At 38.1% G+C, this 27197-nt stretch overlaps 1 protein-coding gene across 7 annotated transcripts; it reads right to left on the minus strand.

The window, feature by feature from the left end:
• Positions 1 to 403: 403 nt before the first annotated feature.
• On the minus strand, positions 404 to 25865 carry PSEN1 (presenilin 1). Of its 7 annotated transcripts, XM_088167043.1 has the most exons (12): positions 25793 to 25865; positions 23091 to 23234; positions 21348 to 21386; positions 18274 to 18530; positions 16816 to 16957; positions 13131 to 13198; positions 11304 to 11524; positions 9352 to 9450; positions 7964 to 8047; positions 6955 to 7128; positions 4860 to 4978; positions 3588 to 4559 (listed from the first exon to the last, which is right to left on the minus strand). In XM_088167043.1, the coding sequence occupies exons 2-12, from the start codon at positions 23172 to 23174 to the stop codon at positions 4404 to 4406; spliced, it is 1443 nt and encodes a 480-aa protein (XP_088023169.1). In that variant the 5' UTR covers positions 23175 to 23234; positions 25793 to 25865; the 3' UTR covers positions 3588 to 4403. The 7 variants fall into 7 exon arrangements, with proteins under 7 accessions (XP_014724826.2, XP_088023168.1, XP_088023169.1 ...); XM_014869340.2 differs by lacking the exon at positions 21348 to 21386 and having other exon boundaries at positions 404 to 4559; positions 6955 to 7122; XM_088167042.1 differs by lacking the exon at positions 25793 to 25865 and having other exon boundaries at positions 404 to 4559; positions 6955 to 7122; positions 21348 to 21472; positions 23091 to 23230.
• Between the last annotated feature and the right edge of the window lie 1332 nt (positions 25866 to 27197).

Below are 27197 nucleotides of genomic sequence, written 5' to 3' on the forward strand. Positions count from 1 at the left end.
GAAATCAATTCCAAAATAACAATATACAACACTGTTCATGAAATGTTTTCTTTCTGAACATCCTATATATTTTTCCTGGTAATCTTCATTGTGCCAGCTGGTGTTTCAGCATAATCTCATTTTTCGTGCCTTAATTATACCTTATGGGTGCTTTTGCAATAGGCTTTGACTGACTCTTTAAAGGAACACAAAAAGTAGCTTTTAGAAGAAAGTAATTCTATAAAAACCAGTTGAGGCTCTATTGCTAGGAAATACAGCAGCTACTTAAATGCCTTAAGAAAGGAATCTTACTCATTAATGTTGAATAAAAATAACTACATTGCAAATGTAGGCACAAATACTGCTTGTGCCTCCAAGAGCTTTAAGTGATGGCTTTAAAATAATGCAGTAAAGGCAAGATGAATCAGGATCCATGCAACTTTTATTTTAATAATTAGACAAATACAGGAAAATTTGCAATAATCTATCAAAACCGTATCTTATCAAGAACCGGAAGGGTGTTTAAAAAACATTCACATTCAATTCAGGTTATGTACAAACCAGTGTCTGTAAAAAAGAAAACAGCAAATGCTTTGAGTGTAAAAGAATTCCATTCTAGTTCATGTTTCAGCATTTCCAATGACCAAGTTACCACTGAGATGCAATCACAGTGCAGACATGTTCCATAGTCTATTAAACTTGTTTCAACATCGTCAGAAGTAATTTTTTAAAGAAAGCATTTTGATAAGTTTTGTTGAACAGTACCATCCACCCAAAATTTACTTCTGCATATTTAATCCTTGACTGCACAAATGGCAGAAGAGTTGTCATCAACAGGTCCAGAGTAGATGAATCTGTATCTCTATAGGTACAGATATAGATCTATATATCCGAGAAGCACCTGCCTCTCATGCCTGAAACAGCCTGTGCATGCTTTGTACATTGAGATCAGCCATTTTTAGTGGAGCACAGCCCTTGACTTTTTTGGCTCAAAGAAGTCATCACCTACCCATCCAGAACAATCCTGAATGTGTTGCAGAGTCACATTCTTACACCTTCAGGATGCACCTCACACAGGTGACATTTGAATTTGAGTGTGACCGTAATAGCCATACACAGGTACAACAGCATCCTAAGCCTTTGCTGTAAAACCAACTTCCAGGGGTCTCTTTCTTTGCCCTGGATGAAATCCTGCAACAGAAGGTGAAAAACAAAAAGAAAAACAAAAAGAGACAAATGGAAGTGCCTGGATTTTAGGAAAACTATTATGTCTTCTCATTTATATATTGAATTGAATCTTAGCCAAAGAAGGAGACCTATTGATGTAAGTTGAATGGGGAGAGAAAGCTACTGTGATAGCCAGTTTCAAAGTATGAACACTGGAACAGCCACACAACAGTTACCAGTCAATCTGCCTGAGCACAGAAAGGATAAATCTACTCAGGTTACAGCATAGTTCTTTCAGAGATAAAGTCTAATGTGCTGTCATTAACATACCAATTTAATAATAATGGAAACTCTCTCAAAAATGCAGACTACTTATGAGAAATCTTTCAGTTACAACAATCTAACCAAGGTGAATCACGACCTCAAATTAGATTGGTGTTTCAAGACAAAGGAGGTAAAAGTGACACAACCTTCACACTTGTGTAGTAACAACCCAAATGCAAACAAAACCTATTGGCAACTGAACCTTATTTGGACCTATGTTCTGAGATAATCCTTAGCTGCAAGATCTCATCTGAAACATAAGCTACCATGAAATCTAGAAAATTTAATCTGGTTTGTGAAGGTGTACCTAAGACCTGGTAATAAGCAGTGTACTTTAATATATAGCTGCCTACAAAAGCAAGTTCCCTTCTAAATTTATTTTGAGATTCAAACACAAACTGGAACAGTTTCTGTGAATACAAATGTTACAGTCTCCACCACTGTAACTCTACACTAGCTCAGAAATGAACACTTCAGAATAACGGAAGCAGCTCTGGGAAGTGGAAGACTGGCAATTTAGTGTTGGAAGGTTCTGAGCTCTTCCTTAGGTTGCACATCTAACATTCATTCAAGCATGTGAAAAGGCTTTTGTACATTTCTACATGTTTTAAAGCGACTCTTAATGGTGCTAATGCTCCTCTGCTGCACACTGAAGCCAAAAAAAGAAATAAAAGAGAGGACTTCTGCATTTAAGTTACAACCCTTAACTGAGAGCCAGCTCAGATACACAAACGCCAGCAATGCCAACTCTTAGCAAATCTGTTCTAGACAATGGAACTATTGCTGGGATGCCCAATAAAATACACGAAGGAATTTTCTTAGATAAAATGCTCAGGAAAGGGACATGTTACAATGGTATAAAAACAACTCAAAGTGTTGTTAAAAAAAACCCAAATACAAAAACCAACCAAAAAATGACAACAGAAATCCCTAAAACCCTCACCAACCAACCTGTTTTAAGTCAGACTTCATTGCAACAAAATATCAAACAGTAATTTAAGCTAGAAAACACAAACAAGTTTGACTTGAAAAGTCACTGTAAGCAATTTTGATATAGTTGGTTTATTAATGCTATCCACAATGAATCAGCACACAAATGAGATGAATAAAAGTACTTTAGATGAGACAAGACAATGTATTTTATGAAAATATAAATGCTAACATTACAGTTAACAAGTCATACTGGAAAACACATACATTACCAAGGATAATCAAAGGAAGCCTTTCTTGGTTTTAAAGCAGATTTATACATCACAGCCTTTCTTTCTTTACTTGGGCAATGGTTGGTAAGCATTTCTGATGTTTCAGTCCTGTGAATCCCCAGGCACTGAAACAAAACCCCAGGGGAAAAAGGTAGCTAGCATCAGGATTTTGACAGTTGCTCTACTTGGCAAGGACTGCAGTACCAAGATGCAAGTAAAACAGAATGCCCATCCACTCCCTATGGTTCCCAAAAAAAACCCCATTACTTGTACACAGTAAGAATTTATGGCAAAACCAACTTCATCTCACTCGTCTCATTTCCAAGAAATCATTCATAATCGAGTTCTTTCAAATGAAGAAATCAGAGTTTAGCAGTTTTAAGGTTTGAACAGACTCTTCTTATAAGAAGTTCAAAATCTCCTATCTTCTTCTCAGTGATACTGAACTGTCCTTTATTTTGCCAATCACCAGTTCCTCACGAGAGAAGTAATTAAAGTGAAGAGGGTCACAAATTTTGCTCCTTAGTGACAGTAAGCAATCTCTCATCTAACTTAAGTATCCTCACCAATAAAGATACTGCTCAAAAAAAAAAAAAAAATCCTTGCCAGCCTGAGGTGTTAAGACAGCTGAGTGACCAATACTCAGGTCAACAGAACTCTTAACCATGTTTTTGATGACCAAGGATTTCAGTGATGCAATAGAAGAGCTCCTAATAGCACTTTGATCTCTAGAACTGGCAAGCTAAACACCATCTGGGATTGCTGCAAACACCTACTTATTTCATAAGAATGCCAACAGAAGGAACATCCACCAGTGATGCAGTCCATGCTGTTAGGGACTATTTTCAAACGCAGGGTTTGAAATGGTATTCTAGCAAAATGATTTGCAAGAGCACAAAGAGTAAGTCCCAAAACTGTTTTTTAATGTAGTTTATTAACCTTTCAGAATGTAAGATCCAAATTAGGACCTTATGACCCTCTACTGCCAAATAATTAAGTCCAAGTTTAAGCAGCTACATAACTGGAGCAGGTGTACAGAAGGTGCACTCCATGCTTAAGAACAGAAAGTATTAAAACTGAGAAGAGGCTCTAGTTGCAGTGTGGGAAAAAAAAAGCTTTTAAATTTACTAAACCAAACACATTCAGGCACAGAGGCTATGAAGTCATGGAGCACTCTTAGAGTGACAGTATTTTCTCCCTTTGTTGAATTGCTATGAAGTCCTTTCCTGTTACACAGTCGGGACTCCACTGTCAAAATATCACTGCTCAAGAAGTCCAGATTGGGCTCTCTCTCTTCGAGTGGTTACAGGGACAAGTTCCATGTGATTTGTCAGCTTCCTCTGTTAACATCAAGGAAGTCCTGAGCACCCTCAGCGCTGTGAAAACAATCAGCCTGTGGTAAGACATCACGTTGCTGGTGGAAGCATTAGCAAATTTCACACAGGTGGTCCTTACCAGAGATATGTATATCAGATGACCTCTGATATAACAGCACCTGGCTTAGACTGGCCATCAGGAAGAAGCCACTTTCACACAGGAAAACTCATATGGTGCCCAGTGCAGCAGTTGTCTCAGGAAAAAAAGCAAACCAAAAACCACCATTGGAGGAAGTTGTAATGATTCTGCCTTGGAATCTTGAGTATTTGACTTCAGTCTCGCTTGAGAACTGAGGGAAAACCATTTTTCCTCCTCCCAGATTTGCTACAAATATCCATTTCAGCATCATGTCTGCTAGATATAAAATTGATGGAATGCTAGCTGGTCCATAAAGGGCTGCACCAAGTTATCTGTAGCAAAGTAAAAAACTAGCCCAAAGGTTATGGAGATTGGAAGAGCTGGTAAGGCCTTCTTAAAGATGGCAAGAAGCAGAAGTGTAAGGCACAGACCCTGAGGGGAAAAAAAGAAAACAAAACACAAAAAACATAGGGAGAAATTAGGGAACTCTTGACAAGCAAAAGATTATATAAAATATATATATTTATAAATACTAATTCTACAGGTTATGTTTTATGTCTTCCTAAACTAAAGGCTTTAGTGACAGATGTACAGCCAATGAAAATCACAGTCCTCACCAGTTTTCGGTCTGGCCACCCAATAAACAAGATCAAAGACAAAATGCAGCAGCTACAACTTTGTCCTTGATAAACATTAGAAACTATCCCTATTATAATTTTACATAATACTCACAATTAATATGGCTACAAAACATGCTAAAGTCGTATTCCAGTCCCCACTTGCTGTTGCAGAGGCTTTACCAACAAGGACACTGTAGAAAATGAAGTCTCCTAAACCAAGCTTTACTCCTCCTGCAAAGTAAACATATTGCAGCATTAATTATCAGTCTACCACCATGACACGTCAATTATCAAGGAGTAACACATATTTACATTAACTATTACCATGCCTAGCTGATAATAACATTTTATTTTCAAAATTAGTACCACTCCTGAGTCAAGTGATTAATTTCTGTGAAACAAGATGGCTTAGAAACACTACACTACTCAATTAGTTCACCATTTAATTAGAATTTGCCTATACTCCTATTTTCCTGGATATATAAATGCAGCACATACAAACTCAGGAATCTGTAATTTTCTTTTTGGAGGGGTGTCTACTTTTGTTTGTCTTGTCATATTTAACAGAATACTGTAAAGCAATTCCTTTAAACTGGCTGAGGGAAGGGAAAAAATAAATCCCTTGCTGATTATATATAATGTGTCAGTTAGAAACCTATACACTGCAAAATATTCTACTGTTGTCCCAGTTTTCCTACTGAATTCTTATGCAGGTAGCTGTTAAAAGCACTTTTGTAAGTACAGAGCACATCACAGAGGCAAAGACTTAACATACTTAGTCCAAGAAGTGAGATTTAGGAATATCCATTCTCTCTTATTCTTTTATATAGTAATTGCCACCTTAACAACAACTCTAGAAGCACAATACTCAATTATTTCTGCAAGCACTATAAGATTTCCTGAATGCCAGTTCACTTTCTGAGCTTTTAGTCTAAAATGTTAATTAAGAAAGGCCAGCATCAGGTGACCAGCTGTTTTAATTTGGCCTATTGATTACTTTCCCACCTCACTACAGTCCAGCCCAATGCTTGCTCTGGAGTTCCAAGAGGAACTAAAAACATCAAAACATAGGTGGATATCTGATTAATTATGAAGGTGGGGGGAGAGGGGAAAGGAAAAAGAAAAAAAGGGAGAAGAGGCATAAAAGGAAAAAGGCAACCCTACTATCTTTCAACAGGCCTCCAATAAAATGCCTAGAACAGTGCATTCATGAAAAGCTCTTAAGCACTAAAACATCCTTTAACTGCTAAAACAGACCTTGGATGCTCCAGACTTGTAGCAAACTGGCTGACAAGTCATTACTACTCACTGCAGGAATACAGGAAGGAGAAAATTATTAGCCTGGCTAGATAAGAGTTTTAGTTAAAAAAACTGAAATAGCTGCTTTGCTGAAAGTTTTGCATCTTAATGTTGTTTTTAAGCTCTGGAAATTAAAAAGGATTTGCAGAATGCTGAATTTGGACTTTTTGAGACAAAGTAAATTTTAAAACTGTTCTTAAACTAGAAGTCTCTACATTTTTAAACAGAGGAGCACCTGATAATGAGAGGAAGCAGATGCATCTGCTAAATTATGACAGCATCACACGGGGAGAGCAGTTTATTAGACAGGCACACCCTAATCTATTTAGAGCTTTGCAAATCTAATAGCAGCTTGAACTCCAACTGGAAATCATGAGTCTGTTAAAACAGGTATCTGAGTACTGATATTATACACTCTCCAAAGATATTTCACCTTAGAAAGATGCTGGAGAAAACTAAGCAAGCCCTTGCATCCTGCATTCATTTCAGTCTCCAATTAGGTTTTAAACATTGCTTCCTACCAAGTGGATTATAGCAGTTTAATCTTGAGGCTTTAAAAAAATGGTAATTACTCATTTACAGGGCCTAAAGTGCAAAAGAGGTGATACACAGCAGAACACTACATGAAAAAGACAAAGGTTAATGCAACTGACCATGTAATGGTCTAAGAACAGCTTGTGCAACACAAGTTTTGAATCTGTGTATCAAGCTAAAGAGCAATTTGGCCAATATTACTCACTCCTGCAACAAAATGAAATGCTACCGAAAAGCAACACCATTATTCCTATGAGACATATCAGTATTCAGCTTGCTAGTAGCTCACAGAATCCTGCATCTGTGCACTCAGGATGCCTGACTGACTAACTTCAGATTTAGTAAGCTTTTCAGACACAGTAGTCCATACTCACGTTCTTCAGGGTCTTCACTTGTTTGAGAGTTACTGGGTAGAGCCTGAACAGCAGCACGTGATTCAGGTGTTGATTCAATAGGTCCTATTCTGTTGTCCCTTTGTTGCTGCCATTCCTGACTAAAGCCACCATCATCTGCTTCAGCATCTTCATTCTGGGTCCGCCTTGCTGGAGCTCAGAGAAAGAAAGGCATTTAAGACTCCTCCAAAAATGTGCCTTCTAAAATATGAAAGTCTCTCCACATGTAAGATCATAGAAGAACATGATAGAAAGAGGTATTCCATAATACTTAGAAACATCTAACACTGGCACACACAATCACAAGACATCCTCACTTAGGATTTTAATGTTTACTTAAACTATCAGCAGTCAATGTACACTCTGCAGTCACAGCACCTACATGTTGCTACCAGTTCCAGTATCAGGAGTACACATATGAAAGTGGAAGTTCTATGGTGACCTAACAAAGATCACAATTTAAGGAATAAACTCTCATCTAATATTTAATTAGCTGCTTTAGCTGACTTTGACAACTTAATTTTCCAGCAAAATAGAAAACTACTGAAAGTTACACTTACATGGACGCTTTCAAGCATGCTAAATTCAGAAACTGCATTCTGCTTTAGTAATACATATAAATAAACAAACTCCATGTTTTAAACACTATCTGCATAGTCAAAAGGACTAGGCATGTTTCTATCTAATACAAATATAAATAAGTTGGTATTATACTATATCATCCCAATTTGACAAGCAGTTGAGCTCAGGTCATAGTTTTATATTGAGTCATTTCAACACCATCACCCCAGATCCCAGAAAAATGAATGCAAGAACATTAACTGCATGGTAAGTAAACAATTTTTCAAGTCTTGACAGATTCATCATTCTTAGTTAGGCCTCCATGCTTTTACTCTCCTACAGCACCCAGGATTCTTAAAAAACTAAAAGACAACTATCCATAAACATGTATTCCAATAAAGTGACAAAGGTTTGTCAAAGCAAAACTCACCTTGTTTATCATAAGTGGAGTTTTTGGATTTCCGCTGTGCTTCTGGATCTTCCTCAGCCATGTTCACAAGCCATATCATTGTTGCTATCAAAAAAATCCAAACCACAACAGCATAGCTAATTGTATCTTCAAATGCATGAAATTCTGAGATAGTGTTAGCATCAATCTATCATTTCTCATTTTTCATGGGTTTTTTTGATACAACTATCTTTTCCAACAGGCAATTTTACTCTCATTAAAGCACAATATCTGGAATACAGCCAGTACCAGCAACAACACATTTAAAGAAACTGGTGAATAAAACTTTATTTCTACTAGATTTTGAAAAAAACTGGCAACAGCTGTTGCCAGACAAATTACTTCGACATAGGAGGCTCAGTCCAAAAATCAACAATTTCTTTACTTCTTTTTTCATTAATGAGTTCTTTTATCTGCAAGTAAAAAGGTCTCTAAACACTGTTACAGAGTTAAGTCAGTTCAGAGGCAGTATCTGCATCAAAGTTAATTGTTCCCTGCCTTCACCATCACAAAACATTCCCCAATCTGGAGGTAACCAAATGTTGTTACATATAAAAAGTGTATTTTAATTCAAGTTCTCAGTGTCAAATCTCTCGTGTCACAAACCAGAATAACAGGGCAGCTATACCACATTTTACTGACGCTGTGCAAGTGTGACAAAGATAAAGAAAGTCCTCCCCTTTCTCCACTCTAAACTTGTCCCTGAGGTAGCCAGTCTGTAGCACACTTCCTGCTTCCAAATATAGGCCTGTCAGAAGCACCAGCAGCATAATGATTTATGATTAGCCTCTTTCACTGTTATCCATGTGACTACGGCTAGCAACATGGAACTTCAGAAACAGTGGAATTATGTACTAATTGATACACAGGTCACAACAGCAAGTTTAATTCAATAGGTTATTTTTCACAACTGCAGGGAGAAACAATTTACCAAAAAAGGACTATTCCAAGCCATTGAGAAAACAGCCACACAAACAAATCTCTTTCTAGTAATTTCTCACATTTCTTACACTAAGACACAGGTTATTTAAGGACTGAAAGCTGGTAAATATTTTCTGGAAACAATTGCTTCCTTTGAACAGGCTTAATTCACAGCCTAAGGACATAGTGCTTTATCCAAAACAAGGTCTGTTACCATTCGTCCTGTTTGTATTTTGGAACAAAACATTGGCTATTTTTAAACTTGAAATGTCTCAGTCAGATGATGTTCCACATTTTTTAATCAACAGTGAAACGAGAAAACTGAGGCCCAAGTGAACAGATCAAGAATTCAGTTGAAAAGTATCTTATTAAAACCCAGAAAAAATGAGAAGATTGCTTCAGATGAGCGGGTGATTGCAAGCCTAAAGAATTTAACAAAATGTACTTACAGGAGTAAATAAGTGCTGGAAAGAGAGTCTCATTTCTCTCTTGAGCTGTTTCAACTAACATACGAAGAGGACCTTTAGGACACAGGACAGCAACCAAATCTGAAAGGAAGAGCAAACAGATCTTACATTGCTGCAGACATAGTTAACCTTTTTTCTAGAACACTTGGAGAGACTTGAAGTAAGAAAATGCACCCTGAATACAGATTTTGAAGACAACTATTGGCCACAATTCAGTATCCTACAGCAATGCTTTTCCATATTCTCAGTTATGCAACCTATTTTACACATTACTGTAATATGCATACAAATTTTAAAACATATTCCTCACTGGAGATATTATGCAACTGCAAATGTACCTGTGCCTATATGTCGACCTGTGAATAATTCAAGAAAGCTACTCTTCAACTACCATCCTGGAAATACCCAAGCTTGCCTTCTATTAGGAAAGCTTTTTGTAACCTAAGTTTAATGCTAAAAGAAATTTTAAGGCAACAGGTGAGGCTTACTTAATTCCTGTGAAGCAAGCATATTGGGATAGAGAGCTCTAACACTGCTACTGCCTTTTGCAGTTGTCCACTCACCATGTGTATTTAAATTAATTTGAAACTAAATCTGACACTGAAAGGAACAGCTGACTTGTCAGGAGCTGTGTGCTGCTCAGAGCAGGCTTTCTGCACCCACGCCAACTGCCCTGGCATCACTGCTGGTCCCACTCAAGTAAAAAGTTCTTGGAGTGGGGTCACAGGCTTTGAAAACTTACATCCCCTTTACTCAAAACAACTACATCATGGTTTTGGAACTTGATCTCAAGTAATTTCGTTTTGCTATCACTGAATAAAGGCTGAATGCTTGGAGCACTCAGATTTGTTCCAGTTGCATAAAAGGTGGAAATGGGGCTAGGGAATGGGAAGTTTTTCCTCGTGTGCTTTGCTATCCATGAGGATACACATGAGGGACAATTTTCTTCTCCCTGTAGAAAGAGGACACTTAGAGTACACTGCTGTATCAGAGCTAACCAAATCTTATCAACCCTTGCACTTATATCTGGACAGATTCTCAGTCTATCACGATCAATGACTTTGAGTGCATACATTCAGCACACTTACACGCTTTCAAAAAATTCAAATTAAGAGCACATCTTCACTTAGCTGTAGTGTTTTAATTATGTCTAAGTAACTGAATTTTAGTCTTGCCTGGAAATTAAATCAGTATTTAGGATACAGTGATCTTCTTGCCAAGCACTCAGTGCCCCCTAAAGCTTTATGGAAAAACTACATCTAAATTTCCCTCAGCCATCATTCTGAAAATGAGTAGTATGCGACAACTACAATGAATAAAAAAAAAAAAAAGCCAATGAAAGAGATCTCACAACCATATCCTTCTAAATATAAAATCACTTTTAACAATGCAAACTGCTCTTAATCCTTCCTTCCTTCTTTCTCACTATATTATCAGGTATGGATCAGGTTGTTGTTTCTGTGTCCACAATTTAAGCAATTCATAAGTTGGGCAGATCTATATTTGTATGGGACTGTACGGAAACAACAAGTTCCTAAATTCTGAATGTACAAGGGTTTCCAAAGATTCTTGGGGAAAATGAGAAGCTGAAAGTTCTCCACCTTCATAAAAAATATCAAAATGGGTCTCTCTCATCTCCTCCTCTCTTGAATTACTTCAGTTCTCCTCCCCCAAGAAACTAGAGAGTCCAGGAAACACGAAGGAAGAGGGGATCATACAGTAATACATAGTCCTCAGTGGCAGGGAACTGATCTCAGTTTAGGATCATGATCTTATTTATGACACCTGTAATCACCTTATCTGCTGCTTTGGATGATACACACACACATGCCCCCTCCTTTTTTTTTAAGGTCTAGTCAGACAAGTGGAAAAGTCAGGGAATAAAAGAAATTCCCACCACAAGACCTGTTGCTGTGCCTTGCTCCCAGACTTACCATACACTGAAATGACAGCCAGGATAAGCCACGCAGTCCATTCAGGAAGGTACTTAATGAACACCAAGGCCATGAGAGCACTTATCATAATGAGATATGCCTGCTGGAGCCGAAGAGGACCCTTCCAATGGATACAAATCATTCCCACAACACCAAAGTTCCAGATCATGAGTGCCACCGTAATGTAGTCCATGGCAACGTTATATGTCTTAAAAACCTCGCTAAAAAAAAGGAAAATAATATAGACTGCATTTGCTTGAAACAATGGAAACAAATTAAGAACTTAAAACTTCAGAGTATCTTTTTAAAAATTTTCATATTCAATGTAGTGGCATAAATGTAAAATTCTTTCTCTAGTTAGTACTTCACTATTCTTCACAACAGGATTAATTTTGCCAGTGTTTGCTTCATACCAACTCTTTTGCTTTTTTACAGATTTTCCTTAATGTTCTATATCTTTCTTGATCAAGGCAGAAACTGATAGGAAAGGACATTACTACAAAATCAGTCATTTTGATTATGCTCATAACTTTTAAAAATCAGAATTTGTGAGGTTATAATGGATCTTAAAGGCATGCAAAGATCTCTCTCTACTTACATGCTGCCTGCAGAATGCTTTGAAAACTTCAAAGATACATGTTTATTCTATTATTCCCCATAAACACTAAAGTAAAAAGCTTTATTTTTGGATGAACCATATCCCTGTCACACCAAATACAATAAACTAATTAAGAACCTCAATAAGTGAAACCAAAATAGACAAATGTCATCACCAAGTCACAGGTGATTTCCGCTGACTCATGGAAGAAATGGTTGCGATGTCTTTTAGCAAAATCTGCTGCTATCAACTCATCAAGCCACTAAGAGCCCTGTAATTTGCATAATACTTTCCTCCAGGAAACTTTTCTTCTGCAGCAGTCACAGTTGACCTTTGAGATGTTCAGTGTTAACAGGATGTCCCCTACTATCATAATGTATAATTGGTCTACAAACTCCCTCAACTCTCTTGAATCTCTGGCAAAAGGAAGCCAGCACCGCTGCAAGGAAGGAGGGGCAGATGAAGGAATTGCCTTGTATTTCAAAAGCCATTTGTTAGGGTTAGAAAAACTACTGACCACAAAAGGCATCACAGATCCCTTTTAGCAAAAGTCACTGACTGAAGGGAAGATCACATTCTCCTTCCAGAGACCAAATTACATAAGCTTCTTCAAAGAGAAGTGTTTGTCATTAAGTGACAAAAATATCACATAGTGTATAATTTCATGACATAACTCTAGTTACAAACCCTGAGGAGGCTGCTCATTTTAGACAATACTGAGTATTTTGGCCAAATTTTTTTGATGTCTGGACAAGAGCATGCTTCCAAATTTGAGAAGAAAAGTGCTGAATATTTTTGGTGAGATAGTAGATTCTTTCCAGCTGACTCTTTTCCACCACTCCCATGCAAACAGCCTTTGCATATACAGCTAACAATCAAAGCCAGGATGTAAACAACTGCCCTTGAGTCATGTCAATGAAAAATTAAGTTATCAGAAGGCATGTCAGCAGAACAAGCTCCTCCCAAGATATGCTTATTCTGATAAGCAAGATGTGCTTATTCTGGTGATGTGTGTGATGGACAGCTTCTGTACCTAATCAGATGCACCATAAACCCATAAATCACTCTCTATTTTATGTGTACTCTATTAAACTATATAAAATTCAGAATTTTATTGCAAAAGCTTACTCACTATCATTTTTCTTATGATTCAAGGCCTAGTTCTAAAATAAATACATACATAAAGTGATACATGAAAAAGAGCATATTAATGGTTTAGTTTCACTTACCCCAGGTAGATGAATGAGAAAAAGAAAAGCAGTAGAAGAGAAGAAATGATAAGCCAACCATGGATCACCTGGAGAAGATACCAATGCAGATGTTTTTAGACTTGTTATTTTAAGTTTAGCACCTATTATAATACTTTAAAGGTTATTTTTCCTTTTCTTTAAAGCAAGAAAATTATTTAAGAGATCTCTCTTTGGTTGGTGCTACATTCATATTTAGTCTATGCACATTGGTGTATTTCCTTTACACTCACAAATTTGAAGTGCTTTGTGAACTTTCAGGAGATGTTCTTTAGCTCTATTGAGAACTACTGTTTGCACATTTTTAAACCATTTTGATACCAATGGCATTATAACGTAGCAGAATCATCCAGCATGAACACAGATGGAAAACATGATTCGCTGCTCTGATTTCAAATCACTTTCAGAATGCAGTTATAGAATTAAATGCTGGAACCCAGAAAACTTTCAGTGCTTATCTGTTGAAATGCCATCGATGAATAACTATATAAAGCTTTCTATATTCTCTATCAGTCATCTATAGGCATAATCCCTAATTTTGATAAGAGAGCAGATTACATGCCCAACAATTCAATAAAGAACAGTTCAGTGCTGTACTCAGCAGGGACACTCAAAGATTTAAACCTGGAAATGACAGGCACTTAGACTTTGCACTGACAGAAGTGCACTCTTCTGGTACTTACTGTGCAAAGCGAAAAAAACACGATTGAAGACCCCTTTAACTCCAGTAATCTCTTAACATCCCTTAACTGACAATGAGCCTATATTTGTCAAAGTCCCAGCACAGAATCTCTTTTATAAAACCTAACCTAGTATTACAAGCAGACAACCTATCAGAATCAATAATCTATAAATCAAGGCTACATATGGAATCCTGCTTTGAACAGACACAATCAGTGGAAAATTAACTGGCTAAATTTGCTATATATGTACACCAGATTCAAGTATTCAGAAGCTGTTAAAAAACTTTTATCTCTTTGTCCTCTTCTTAAAGATATGCAGTAGAATGCATCTTAAGTTCTTAAAATATTTAGCAAAAGTTAATTTAAAACTAAAGTGCATATGCACAAACACTAAAGGAATCACACTTACATGATGCAACCAGCACTTTCTGATAAATTAAGAATCCAGTCATTACTGTTAGTAATTTAGTACACTGAGTCTAATGCTAAATTTTTCATATGCATTTTTAAAATTTTCAGTCATTTTTGAAACATTTATTCTCCTCCTTCACACTGCTTTTCAAAAGAGGTTAAAATTTAACTTTCCTAATAAACTTAACCTTAACCTAATAAAACCTGTCATTTAACTTCCTAATCTCCCAGACTGGCTTTTGCTAGTATGTTCTGAAAAAGACTTAAGAAATTCCCACATGCAATAAACATTGGTGGTGCCTGTAAAGATGCTGCAGGAAAACTGCCAAAGTACCTGTTCTCAGTATTTCAAACTGTCACCACTCACAGCAAGTGGGAGAAAGAACCTTTCCAAAGGTGAATATTGGTATGTATTGATTGAAACAACCAAGTTTTCCAACAACTTGTAAAGCTGCTAAGTTGGGACCTCACAGGAGTACCTTTATTCCTCTGTAAAATTAGTTGAAACTACTTGAAGAAAACAGCAAAGAAAGCTGTCTCATGACTTCTACCTGTAGTTCTTGTATCTGTAATAGAAACTTTTAAACTCCTTTCACTTAAGAAAATAAAGTGAATAGCAATGTTTCATCCTAAAAAAAAATAGTGAATGCTGACAACGTGAAACACTAAGGCCATAGTCCAGCAAACTTCTACACACACTTTGATAACTACTGTCAACAGAACTAGAGGAGGTCATTTCAAGAGTTGATCTAAGTTGGCATTTTACACAGAGATGCTTGCTTTATTCTCAGTATGTATCTCATTTACTATAGCATTATCTAGATGTTTCCAGAGGTCTCTTTTCTCACATGTGACTTTACCAAAGTACTTCTTGTAAATTTTGCTCGTGTTTTTCCTAGCAGGGTACCGCAACAGGTTTTTAGCCTTCTCATTAAAGAATTTTCGTTCTTCATTTAACAACAACTTTGATGCTAATTGATTGCTAGTACAAATTTGGCTTTACCTGCTACAATTTGAATAAAAATTAAGGATGGGCTGCAAGATGCAGAGAATTAAAATGAGCTACAGCAGTCAGACTTTGGTTAGGCAGACTGAAACAACGAAGAATGCAGAGAATAATAAATTAAAAAGAAAAAGCTAATAAAATACAATCCCCTTCAAAGATGCTGTTCCTAGTTAGACTGAGGAGCTAGAATCAGGATCATGCTTAACATATCATGTACAAGACAACCACAGGAAACTAACAACAGTGAAGCTGAAGTAGTATTTCCTTTCTTCAAAAGAGTTTTCAGGTAAAAATTTTGTAGGGATAAGTAAATTATCACTACCAGATAAAGGCCTAATGTCCTTCCTTTATAAATTCCATTCCCCATAATCTGGACTACAATCTACATATAGAATTGCATGTAACATGTAAAAGAACTCAGTTGACAGGTAAGTACATTTCACAGCATTCTGATAGGAAATTTAAAAATAAGTTAATTATTTAGTATAATTAGCATAAAATATAACCACAGGAAATTTTTGGTATTGAATAATTCCAGTTTTTAGTAGAACAATTATTTTTGTAAGGAAAGTGTGCTGTGCTTTAAAAGATTAAGAAGGAAACCAGAAGTGTGAACAGCTTAGTAAAAACTCGTTGTTGTCTTTAGCACCTGAGGAGAACCAAGTGGCTACTAAGGAACCTAGTTAAAGCACAGTCATTATTTGACTTTATTAGAATGAAGAGAGTTGCCAGTTTAACAAGAACACTTTGTCAGTTCAGATGTAACACCACACTATGATAAAAGTGAAGGTCCACACGTTAAAAATCAGTATTCCATGATGTATGCAGATTCAGGCAAAAATAATTTCCCCTGTCACTCCACAGATAATTTGTAAAGGAGTTTCACCCACAGACATGAAGACCAAAACTACTGTTCCCTCTTGTAAACAAAATGAAATGAAGCAAACCTTTGAATCCCACTATGTGTTTTACAGCTATGAAACAGATTCAAGGTACTGGCTGCATACTGAGAAGTTTTATTAGGCTAAGCTTTATCAAATGGATTATTAAGACCAAAACAAACCATGGACAACTCCTCCCATGCAGGTGGCACTGCAATTAATTATGCTAAGCCTGGGCTTGCCTAGATGACATCATTACATGATTGAAGCCTTCCACAAAGAGCCTTAGAGTCTCTGTGCTGGCTGTACGAATACTGCCTGGTGTGTACAGCCACACACACACTGACAGGAGACATTTGTACAGGGGACAGGGTGGGAGAGGGGAGCCCTCAAAATAGGACTCAGTCTGTCCTTTGTATTTCTTGACCACAGAAAGACTTTAGTGCATGAACATTTCAAAAGAATAGAAAACAATGTCACCGTATTTCTAACTGACAGAACAGATGGCAGTGATAGCACTGGGCCTTTGGCCTGCTTTGTGCCAAATGAACAGAAGCCACAAAATTGAAACAGTGAATTAAATCACCAATTCTGCTGCTTTCACTCACTCATCTTTGATAAACCTTAATTATGTTCCATTCTCTAAATAATCTGTACTAATAAATAAAACTAGCACAACTACTCACCTTGTAGCACCTGTATTTGTAAAGCACAACCAGGAGGATGGTCATGACAATGATAACGCTGATCATGATGGCTGCATTAAGAATAGAATTCAGGGCTCTCTGTCCTACTGTCTCTGTCTCTTCTGTGAAAGGAGTGTAGATGCTAGAAAAACAAAAAGTCAACTGAAATGACACTGAATGCACAGACGTTTCTGGTATGTAAGGCCAACATCAAACAAAATTGCAGTAATCTTTCAATTCAGAGCTGTAAAAGCACATCTGTTTTCTACTAAGGCAAAACTTGAAAGGTGGCACAGTATTCTGTTATGCAAACTTGAATTCCTTAGAAGACTTGCCTTTCCTACATTCTTAGACTACTACAGTTCCCTGTTTTGTAAAGCAGATAAAGCTCACAGTTGCCCACAGATTGATACAGCTACTCCCACACTGTGTCACTGCCTCTCTCCCGTGCTACCACTCATGTGCTGGCCAGTGCAGTTGGAATTTCACCTACAGATTCGCCATGAAAGACTCCCCTGTGATTTCAACAAAAAATGTATGGGCTCAACTCACTCTTTCCTAAAGAAATCTCCTGGGGCAACTAGTTCATTCTGGGGTGGGAAGACGAGACAGAGAGAAAACACCACAAATAAAATCTCAAAAAAAATTCTTTGATCAACAACTTCTAAAGTGAAGAACTCTGTGTTTCACTGAAACATTTTATGACATGCTTATATTATACAAACATTTCAAAGCCAAACACACTTTGAATCATATTGTCTAAATGTTTTCACAGTGGAACATTCAGACTGATCTTTAAGGTGTATTACAACTCCTTAACATTCTGTGATTCTATGACTTGCTGCAGTCTCTGACAGGCTCAGTAGTCCCCCTTTCTCTCAAATCAGCTTTCACTGGAATTGGGGTTTTTTTTGGCAACAATAATATTTTACCAAAATCCCAAAAACTTCTACAGAAACATCTGCCAGGAAAGTTTCTGTAACTTCACCAGAAGTGAACCTCTTGAAGTCATATTCCCCTTGCATTTGAATTTCTTTATCAAAACAGCATGGGCAAACCAGAACGTGGCATATATGTTATTTCATTTACACTAGTAGTTTTGTTCCTTTTCCAAAACTCTTGTATTCTAGCAAAGTACAAGCTTTGGCTCAGGATGGAGTTTATTTTATAAATACCAAAGAGCATGATAAAGTATTAAAATGAGGACTAGGATTTGAATCAAACAGTAACAATCAAGATATTATCCCCACTGGTCAGGAGACAAACAACAAATGTCAGCAGTACCACAAAGAGAAGAGTCTGGTTCCTGGAAGGAATAAAACAAACTATCTTTGAACTGGAGAAGGGGAAAATGGAAGCCAGAGGAAGTTCACTGCTTGAATCAGACTCCAAAAGAATTGGAAATTTAAAGAAAATTATCTAAGTCCACTAAAAAGACGGGAAAATACTGATACATACAGCTGTCCATCCTTGCGCGTATAAAAGCTGACAGACTTGATAGTTGCAACAACAACGACCATGCAAAGCGTGACAGGCACAAACAGCATAATCACATGTTTTGCCCCATATTTCAGTGTTAGCTCTTCATCGTCTTCTTCATCTTGCTCCACCACCTGCTGAATGTTGTTTTGTGGCTGCCCATTAGTCTCAGACTCGGCATGGTCATTTCTTCTGCGCTCACTATTATCATGGCGACGTCTTTCACTGTTGTCATTCTGCAATACATAAAAACCAGTTTCCTCAGCAACTCTCCACAAACATGTGCTTGTACACTAAGCTAAAGATGACCCTGAGGAGGGAACATGTAAGATAATATTTACTGCCAAGAACACTTGCTACAGCGGGATTTAAACAGTAGTAATTAACTGCACCACAGTTACTAAAAGAATGGGAGCACAGGGTCATGTTAGAAACACTTACATTAAAAACACCAACAGTCAAAAGTAGGCTGGTTGCATCTAAGAGCCTCTCCTTTAAACAGAATTTCAAAAGATGAATACAGGTATCTTTTTCCCTTGGTTCAAACTACAGTTGGTAAAAGGATGCATGACAGTAGAATGCCTGACAACTTGACAAGAATGAACTGTATTGACCTTTAAGAATAATGCCAAACATTATTGATCACCTCTCCTTGAAAATCATAAGAAAATGTTTACTTCCTTTACTGCATTACTGCCATGAGAGCATACTAAATAGGATATACATTAACATGGATTTTCATGAGGTATGGTGTTCTCACAAGTTTTAGTAAGAATGACATAGAAATGGTGATCAAACTCAGGTAATTCTCAGTCTTTAGACTGCTGTTTGATCCCAAAGTTTCAGCAAGTTAAACATGCAGATTTTCTTCTTTCCCAAGGAAACTATTGCCACATCCTTTCACTGATATTGAAGAAATTCCACCACTCTTATCACAAATATGAAAGAACTTTCTGTGCTTCCTAATACTGAAACACCAAGGGTATAATACATGAAACAGCAAGCGTATAATTCAAACACCAAGACAGTGGTAAACTTCCAGTGGAAGCGAAAGTGCAGACTGGGAACATCACCTATCAGTAAATGATCAGGCCTGCACTCCAGGCTCCTGGTGTCACAAATCTTTTGTGCCCTCTTCAAGAAGCACCATGAGCAGGGGACATTAACTTTTTATGCATTGTGTGCACAAACAGAGAACACAACAAGAGAGTGATCTATGCTTTACCTTTCCGGACTACAAAGAAATAAAACCATTACCAGACACTCTAAACAAGCATTAAAATGTGACAGCTGATACACACCACTCGTTTTTTTAGTGTATTGCCTTGTCCAAAATCAGCGCTGTACTGGTCAAGTTCAAGAGGTTTAATACAGGAGATAAAGCAGAAGTATTTTTGGCTCCTTACAAAATTAATCTCATTTCTTCTGAATTACTTCCTGCAGAACAGTTCTGTTTGACTAAATGCACTAAAACAGCATTAGATTAAAATGTACAATAAACTGAAGGATGATACCTTTTGCAATACCTTTAAAATACCACTCAGTTTTCATAAAATTGATCTGGACATAAGACAGGACACTGAAAACAACCTAATGATTTTTTACTTAAGTATTCGTACTCAGGTAGTTTTTTCCTTAAATATGCAATATTGAAGTATAATTACTTGATCTCAGTGGCATTTCCAAACATACCTGCTGACTTGTAACTCATTAATTCACTGCAGTTTTTCAGTAAATCAATAATAATTTCAGAGATTCTCTCTACAGCATTTTCCCAGCCCCACCCTCAGAAAAGGGAAGATGGTAAGTACACACTCAGAAACTCACAGCGTGGTTTTTAAAAGCACTTAAGCGATTAAGGCGCACAAGTCCCTGGACTTTGAACTGTAAACACTGACACTGCTAAAGCCCTGGTTGAAGCTTTACAACTTCTCCAACTCATGCAAAACTTGCTTTTACAATGCATTGCAAAGTAACAATATGCACTAAATGCTCTGCCTATTCCTTCCTTTTTTTTGTGGTATCTTCATGATCAAGCTCAGCAGGGTTTCAGAATCTGCCCTCTAATAAAATCGGTTTCATTTTTCAATAAGGAAATGGAATATAAGAGGAGAAAATCCCCCAAATTAAAATTGTTTAAATTAAACAATTAAATTTAGGACACAACCAGATTTTTAGAGTCATGGTTTTAACCTTAGTTTGAATTTACTATTATTAACTTGAAATATACCCTGAAAAAGATGCTAGGTTCAAAATTATTTCTTACAAAATGAAAAATTTGTTATAAATCACTTGGCATTTTGCATAAAGTCCTCACAATTACTGGAAGTCAGGTAGAAATGGGAATATGGGAGAATGCAAATAAAGAGTTCACGTTAAATTAATCTGAAATGCTGGCTACAACTAAACCTATTTCTGTACTGATTATAGCAGAAACATAACATTTTTCACTTGGATAGTAAAATACTCAATTTCTCTCAGTTTACAACAAGACAAGAATAAACTTAACCATCTAAATAAACTGCCTAAGATTATCCTAAGTAACAATACACTGGAGAGAGCCTTGGAACTCTGCACAAGCAAAGCAGACCGAGTACTTGGGTTTCTGCACACTTGCCGCTTTTTCTCTGCAGTAATAAACAGTCTTGCATGACGGAGCACTTACCCCATCTCTGGAACAGAAATATATCAAAATAAATTAAAAATCTACAGCTTCACAGAGCAAACACAAAAACATCCAAAGGAAAAGCCTGATCAACTAGCACACCACTACAAAAACCTGTTATATCAAACATAAAAACTGAAGACATTAGACAAATATGTGTCATTTTATTCCCTTCACTAGTTAAGAACAAAGGTGTAATCAAAAAAGGCCTTTACATACTAAAACACAGTGCATGAAAACTAGATCAGCATCGAGAGTTACACAAGTTATTCTCTCATCTGCACTTAAAGCTACAAAATAAGTTGTCCTTTTAGGCTACTCAAGCGTAGCTAAACGTGACATGCGTGTGCCCCACTGCTTAAAAGAACAAAGTGCACTTATATCCTACCTGATCAGTATTAAACAGAGCAGAGGCCATGGACTCTTGCTGAAGTGGAAGCAAAGGAACAGACTCTTCACTTTCCTCAGACATAGTTAAAAGTGAAAACTCTGAAGCTAAAAAGTCAGTAACACCTGTTGTAACACCGTAAGCAAATGTAAGTTACGAACTACGCGCTTTCAGGCGAATAAACAATATCAAAAGCAAATGATAGTGGTTTCTTTCCCTATCAGGAAAATAGTTAATAGTAAACCCAGACCAATGCCCCTGAACCAAGAGATAAAAATATAGCACATTTGATAAAAAGTTTTTGGCTATTAAATCCAGATTTATCCATCAGGAGCAGACCACCATGTCTGACAGTGGGCATGGACTTCATCAGTTCTCACATACACCACTGCTGTTAAAATGCTGTTAAGTGGTGGCACATATTGAAGACTGGGTTGAACTCTGTGTGTGACTAGAAGAAGAAATGGCAAATTATAGCACTTAGTGACTTCACATGCTGACCTGTTAGCCACAGAAGATAGTATGTTTAAACAGGAAAGAACTTTTGTAGGTGTGTACAAAAATAAAGTAGATGTGTAATGGAAAGAAACATCATTATAACTTAGTATCCAAACTACATTTACTTAAATATGGAAAGGAAAAGCACAAGTAGCAGTTATTAATCAGTACAGCCTGTTAGTGAGAAGAACACAGAACCCTTTGCTGGTAGGGAGCATCACCAAGTTATCTGTAAGGACAGTGAGCCCACAGCTTACCACTGAGCTCTGCCTTTTTAATCTGGCAGAAGTGTTTAATAAAAATTAATCTCTCACCTGCCCAAGAGGGAAAGAAATCTTTTTCATTCCCTCTGAAGGAGAAAGGATGCAGTAGGAAAGTTCCCACTTTTCTGTTTTAATTTTTCAAATGTTTTCTATTTTTATTGATATAGCATGATGCTTATCTGAGAATTTTTCAAAATTCTATTTAAACTGCTGATTGTATAGAAGAGTTGAAACAGGAATCAGAACATTCTTTTGAATTACTGCTATAGACACGTCTACAAGTGGCCCAGCCTCACAAGGGCATTTCCGTGCCACAAGGAAACCTGACATTCAAGAGCTATAGCAGGAACAAAGAATGGTGTGACAAGCCTAAGAGCCTGAGCACCACACCCAAATAGATCATCTGAATCTGATTTTTCCAAAATACATACGGTACAAGGGTTTGGTTTTAGCAACAAGTATGTGCTTAAGTCTTTCAAAGCAATCATATAAAACTTCAGGTTTTGAGTTCCTCCTCCCCCAAAACCTCAAGAACCACGAGAGCACCTTGAGAATTGTTCACAGGTTAAGACAAGACAGAGCTGTTCTTCCTGCACAGGAACAGCTCTCCAGCAATAGCAAGGCTAAAACCCAGGCTTCAAGCTCTACCTAGACTAAAATTAACTCTGTGACTGAGAAACCTGTGAACCAAGCAGACCACAGCCACACAGATCAAGAGAGCTCACTAAATCCTGTAAATGTTTGATACCACAGTGTTTGACCCTTTTTTTTTCCCCTTGATGGTTTAATCACTCCAACATCACTTTAAACTGGGGGAGGTCTTATCTATACACAAAAATGAGTTTAGAACATCAGATATTTTGCAGCATATTACTTATGGCACTGCTTATCACCACAACAGTTCAGAAAGATAAAATGAATCCCAACGAACTATTCATCCCCATTTAACTACTACCAGGTACTAAAATTGTTTGTTACATACGGTGTTGCTGAGGTGGGTATCAGGGAAGTTTTCTGTCATCTGCCCATGCTGAAACTGGGGTAAATGTGCAGACAGCTCTGTCATTGGGACAGTCCTCTGGGAATCACTTATTTCCACACAAAATGGACCTTTCTTCTTGGGATGCTGAAAGGAAAGAGATGTGTAAAAACCCTTTGTTCTTAACATGACCAGGTTTTCCCTCCCCTCTCTACTCAGATTTCTGCAGTTCACAAAAGACAACCACTCTCTATCTTACCATGATACCGAACTGCATCACATCTACTAAGAGGTCATAACAGGGATTTTCCAGCACAAAAATAAGAGCCTCTAAGTGCTATCAAATTGGTTCATCAGCAACAGAAATCAGTCAGCACCAAACTAGTAATTTAAACAGTTCTCCATTCCTTCTTGTGCAATAAATGAGAACCATTGCACACTTGCTCAGAGCACAACTTCCACGTTTTATCTCAGCAAAGCACAACTGCTCCAAGTTGCTCTGTTTTGGATTGCTGATAAATTTAACAGTATTTTCAAGGATGACTGAGTCACACTTGATTATTTAAAATCTAGACAATCCTTAACACTGTGATGACCAAGTGCTACACAAGACAGTATTTCAGCTGAGCCTCAAGAACGAACATGCAATCGGTTCCCTATATGTACCAGCTACATCTACATAAACAAGCCCCACGTATGTAACAGCTTTATATGTTCTTCCATAAAGCAAGTCAGATGATAAAGTTGTCCTATGTGAACTACATGCTCGATAACAAAAGCAATACAAGCGAAAGAGGAAGTTTGACTGACCTAACTAAATTTCAGGAAAGAACCCTGTAATTTTAAGAGCCAATGAGCAGGCCTAGATAAATCACAGGCTTGGTCACACTAAAAATAAATAATGAATACACCTCAAGGGTGGAGTGCCAGTTTATCTCAACTGACTCTTGCTTGTGTGAATTCCAGCACTCATCAATACTCTCTACACTACTTCTTACCCTTTATAGTAATTATATTCACTAAAATGGAATAAAACAAATCCAGGAAAAGAAAACAAGAATATTCTTCTGCTGCTTTAGTATACTCAGCTTATGTATTGAGAGATCTTGAGAAAGTTTTTACAACAGAGTACATCACAAAGCTAAACTTCTCACTTGTGGCAGCAGCAAGACACAAGTGCTGCAAGACAGCACCTTACTTAAAAAGAGAGCTAAGCCTATTTTCATAAACAGAATAGAAGCAGTTTCTCTATTTACAAATAAATATCTATCTAACAAGACCAGGGCACAGCGCTTACTAACTTCAGCAGCTAGTTTAGTGAAGAGCCAAATGGAACCAATATCAATTTAACAAATGCAAGAAATAAAAGAATGCAAACTGTTTGGAAAAAGAAAGTGGATGTAGTATTCACTAGAACAGCTCCCTTCCACATTTGCCATTAAAAAAAAGGCACATCTAATATAAAATATAATTTAAATGTAAGATTAAATGAAAATGAATATTACATTGCTCTTACTTTTACAATTTTACTCTAGTTCTTTGCTTGGGCTACTAAATAAAAAAAATGTTTCAAAGCTACTATTGGTAGTAATTCTCAGTGACAGGGAAACTGCAATGGAAAGAGTTGAAAATTTTCATCCAGATGTGGACTATCAGAGTGAGATTTTTCACATATTAGCATGTTAAAATTCTAATTAAATTACTGGAGAGAACAAGAAAACACCAACCACAGAGTCCTACTTATAGACTGATGAAGAAAGTCACCACAAATCCACCAAACAAAAAAACCTCTGCTACTGATGAGCAAAGAGAATTAGAAGACAGGGAGGAGTAACCGATGGAAGAGTTGTACCAAAGTTTGAATGACAGACCTCAAAATTTACGGTTTGTTGAAACGTTTTTTTTGGAAACTCAAGAGCTCAGAAAACGGTTTGAGGACATATTCCCAAACAACTTTATTCTATATTTCTAAATTAATTAAATTTGTATTTGCAACGTAACTATGAATGAATGAAATCTATACATGAATTGTGCATAAACAGACACAAACTAAAACTTTGCTTGTTTTACCTGAAAAGGGACTCACCAAGACATCTTTTTTCTAATGAAGCTGTTAATGTTAAAATAGCCTGTCTAAAAGAGTTCTTCCTTGTTTCCTTTGGCTTTCCTAGGTCAGAACAACAGAATTTACAACTGTCGCTGTCATGCGCTTAGCTTTCGCCTAATAAACAGAGGAGACACGCAAGTAAGCTCCTCGCAGAAGAGAAAGCAAAGCAAGTATCGATCAGACAAGCACGGCGCGGTTAACCCGTGCTTTCTCCCTCAACTGAGCAGCAAGAAGCAGCTGCCACCGCCTTGGGGTCACCCCCGCCCTCAGCGCTGCCTCGGGCCGGAGCAGCCTCGCCGCAGCCGAGGCACGGCGGTCCCAGCCCCTGCGAGGCCTCCGCGGCGCTGAGGGTGGGGGTCAGACCCCGGCCCGACCCCTCTCGGTGGCACCGACCCCAGCCCCGCGGCGGGCAGCAGGGGAACGGCAGGGACCCTCCCCGGCCCGTGGGCGTGTGCCGCAGGGCTCGCCCAAACACCGGGCCCGGCCCGCCCCCGTTGGCGCAGCGCCCCCGGGCCCTCAGCGCCGCCCGGCCCGCCGGGTACCGCGCCCCCCGGCCCGCCCTGCCGGGACCGCGCCGGCCCCCCGCCGACAGACGGACCTGCACGGCACCCCTTCCCCGCGCTCCGCCACCGGCTCCTCGCCGCCCGCAGCCCGGCCCCGCTCGCTTCCGGCCCGCGCCCCGCCCTCCGCCGCCACCTCACTTCCGAGGGCCGTGAGGAGTGTCCCGGCCCGGGGCAGCCGCCGCACCGCACCCCGCAGCACCGGCCCGGGCGGGACCTGCGGCCGGCCCGGCGCGCCCGGCGCACGGGGAAGCGCCTCGGAAAGAACGCGCCGAGAGCTTTGCCGTCAGCAGGCGCCGGGAGCAGGACACGCGGGTGGGAACTGAGGAAAGGCACTGGCTGGGAGAGGGGGGCTGGATAGCAGAGAATGAGCACTCGCTGAAACTCCAGCCGCGAGGAATAGCGCAAAGGAAATCTACCTTGACCTTCTTAACCTAGTACCAGATAGAGGTTTTATGAGGAAATACACTTCTCGGCTCTTTTGAATATAAGTCATATATATGCCAGCAACCCTGTTTTACAATGGTCCCACAAAAAAGGCATTAGGTAAGTAACTTAAAGGGATATTTATATTTCAAAATAAAAAGCAGTATTAAAAGTCAACATGATAACTTTTCAAGAAGCCTCTAAGTAGAGCTGTGATTGGTTAGTGGAGAAAACAAAATAAAAAAGTAAACTCCAAATGTGAAACTTACCTTGTTATCCATATTTGAAGTGTCATCCACAATTCCTTTTCAAGTGCATAATCAATTGGGTTAGTAACATACAGCAAATGCTAGGATATATAACCACTCAATGTAAAAAATGTAAAATATGAGGGAGCATGCAATTCTGCATGTCTAAAACACTGTTGTATTTCAGTATTTGACTACACTACAGGAAAATCTATGGCAAAATTAAGTGGGACAGAACCTATTGCACCCAAAAGGTTTGATGTAAGCATTGCAACACAAATACTGAATTTCAGTAGCTCATAGGCATATGAAATGCATTTAAAAGAAGCCATTTTTAGACTGAAAATTATGTCTAACCATTAATCAAATAAAACTACTTGTAATTTAAAATTCAAACCAAACAAAAAACTCAACCAACCAAACATAGGCATACAGCTGTACCAAGCAATTTTCTATTACTAGGATCAGTTTGATCCATGATGAAATATCTATTAAACGATACCTTACGCTGCTCACACTGCATGACTGTGTACTAATTTTTAATTCTGTACTCAATGTTCCTACACTGGATTATGTATAGAATATGAAAAGGTGTGACTCAATTGTAATATAAAATTCAACAGCTTGCAGTTTTCAGTGTATCCACTTTCCAAAATACTACTCCTCCAAGCAGCTATCTAGCAACCCTGCTTAATAAGAACATGCAAGGTCTAATTCCCTCTCAGTAATAGGAAAGCATTAGTAGCAAGACACTGTAATTCAGTAAAAG

The sequence above is a fragment of the Sturnus vulgaris genome, chromosome 6 (assembly GCF_052056855.1).
Source record: "Sturnus vulgaris isolate bStuVul1 chromosome 6, bStuVul1.hap1, whole genome shotgun sequence".
NCBI classification, from domain to species: domain Eukaryota; kingdom Metazoa; phylum Chordata; class Aves; order Passeriformes; family Sturnidae; genus Sturnus; species Sturnus vulgaris.

Coding starts and splice junctions, on each gene's coding strand:
- PSEN1 (XM_088167043.1), bottom strand. CDS start 23,174: ATGACAGAGCTGTCTGCACATTTACCCCAGTTTCAGCATGGGCAGATG. Junction 18,531..21,347: donor CTCTGTTTAATACTGATCAG/GTAGGATATAAG, acceptor TATGTATTGCAG/AATGACAACAGTGAAAGACG. Junction 8,048..9,351: donor TCCAGCACTTATTTACTCCT/GTAAGTACATTT, acceptor TTTTTTTGATAG/CAACAATGATATGGCTTGTG.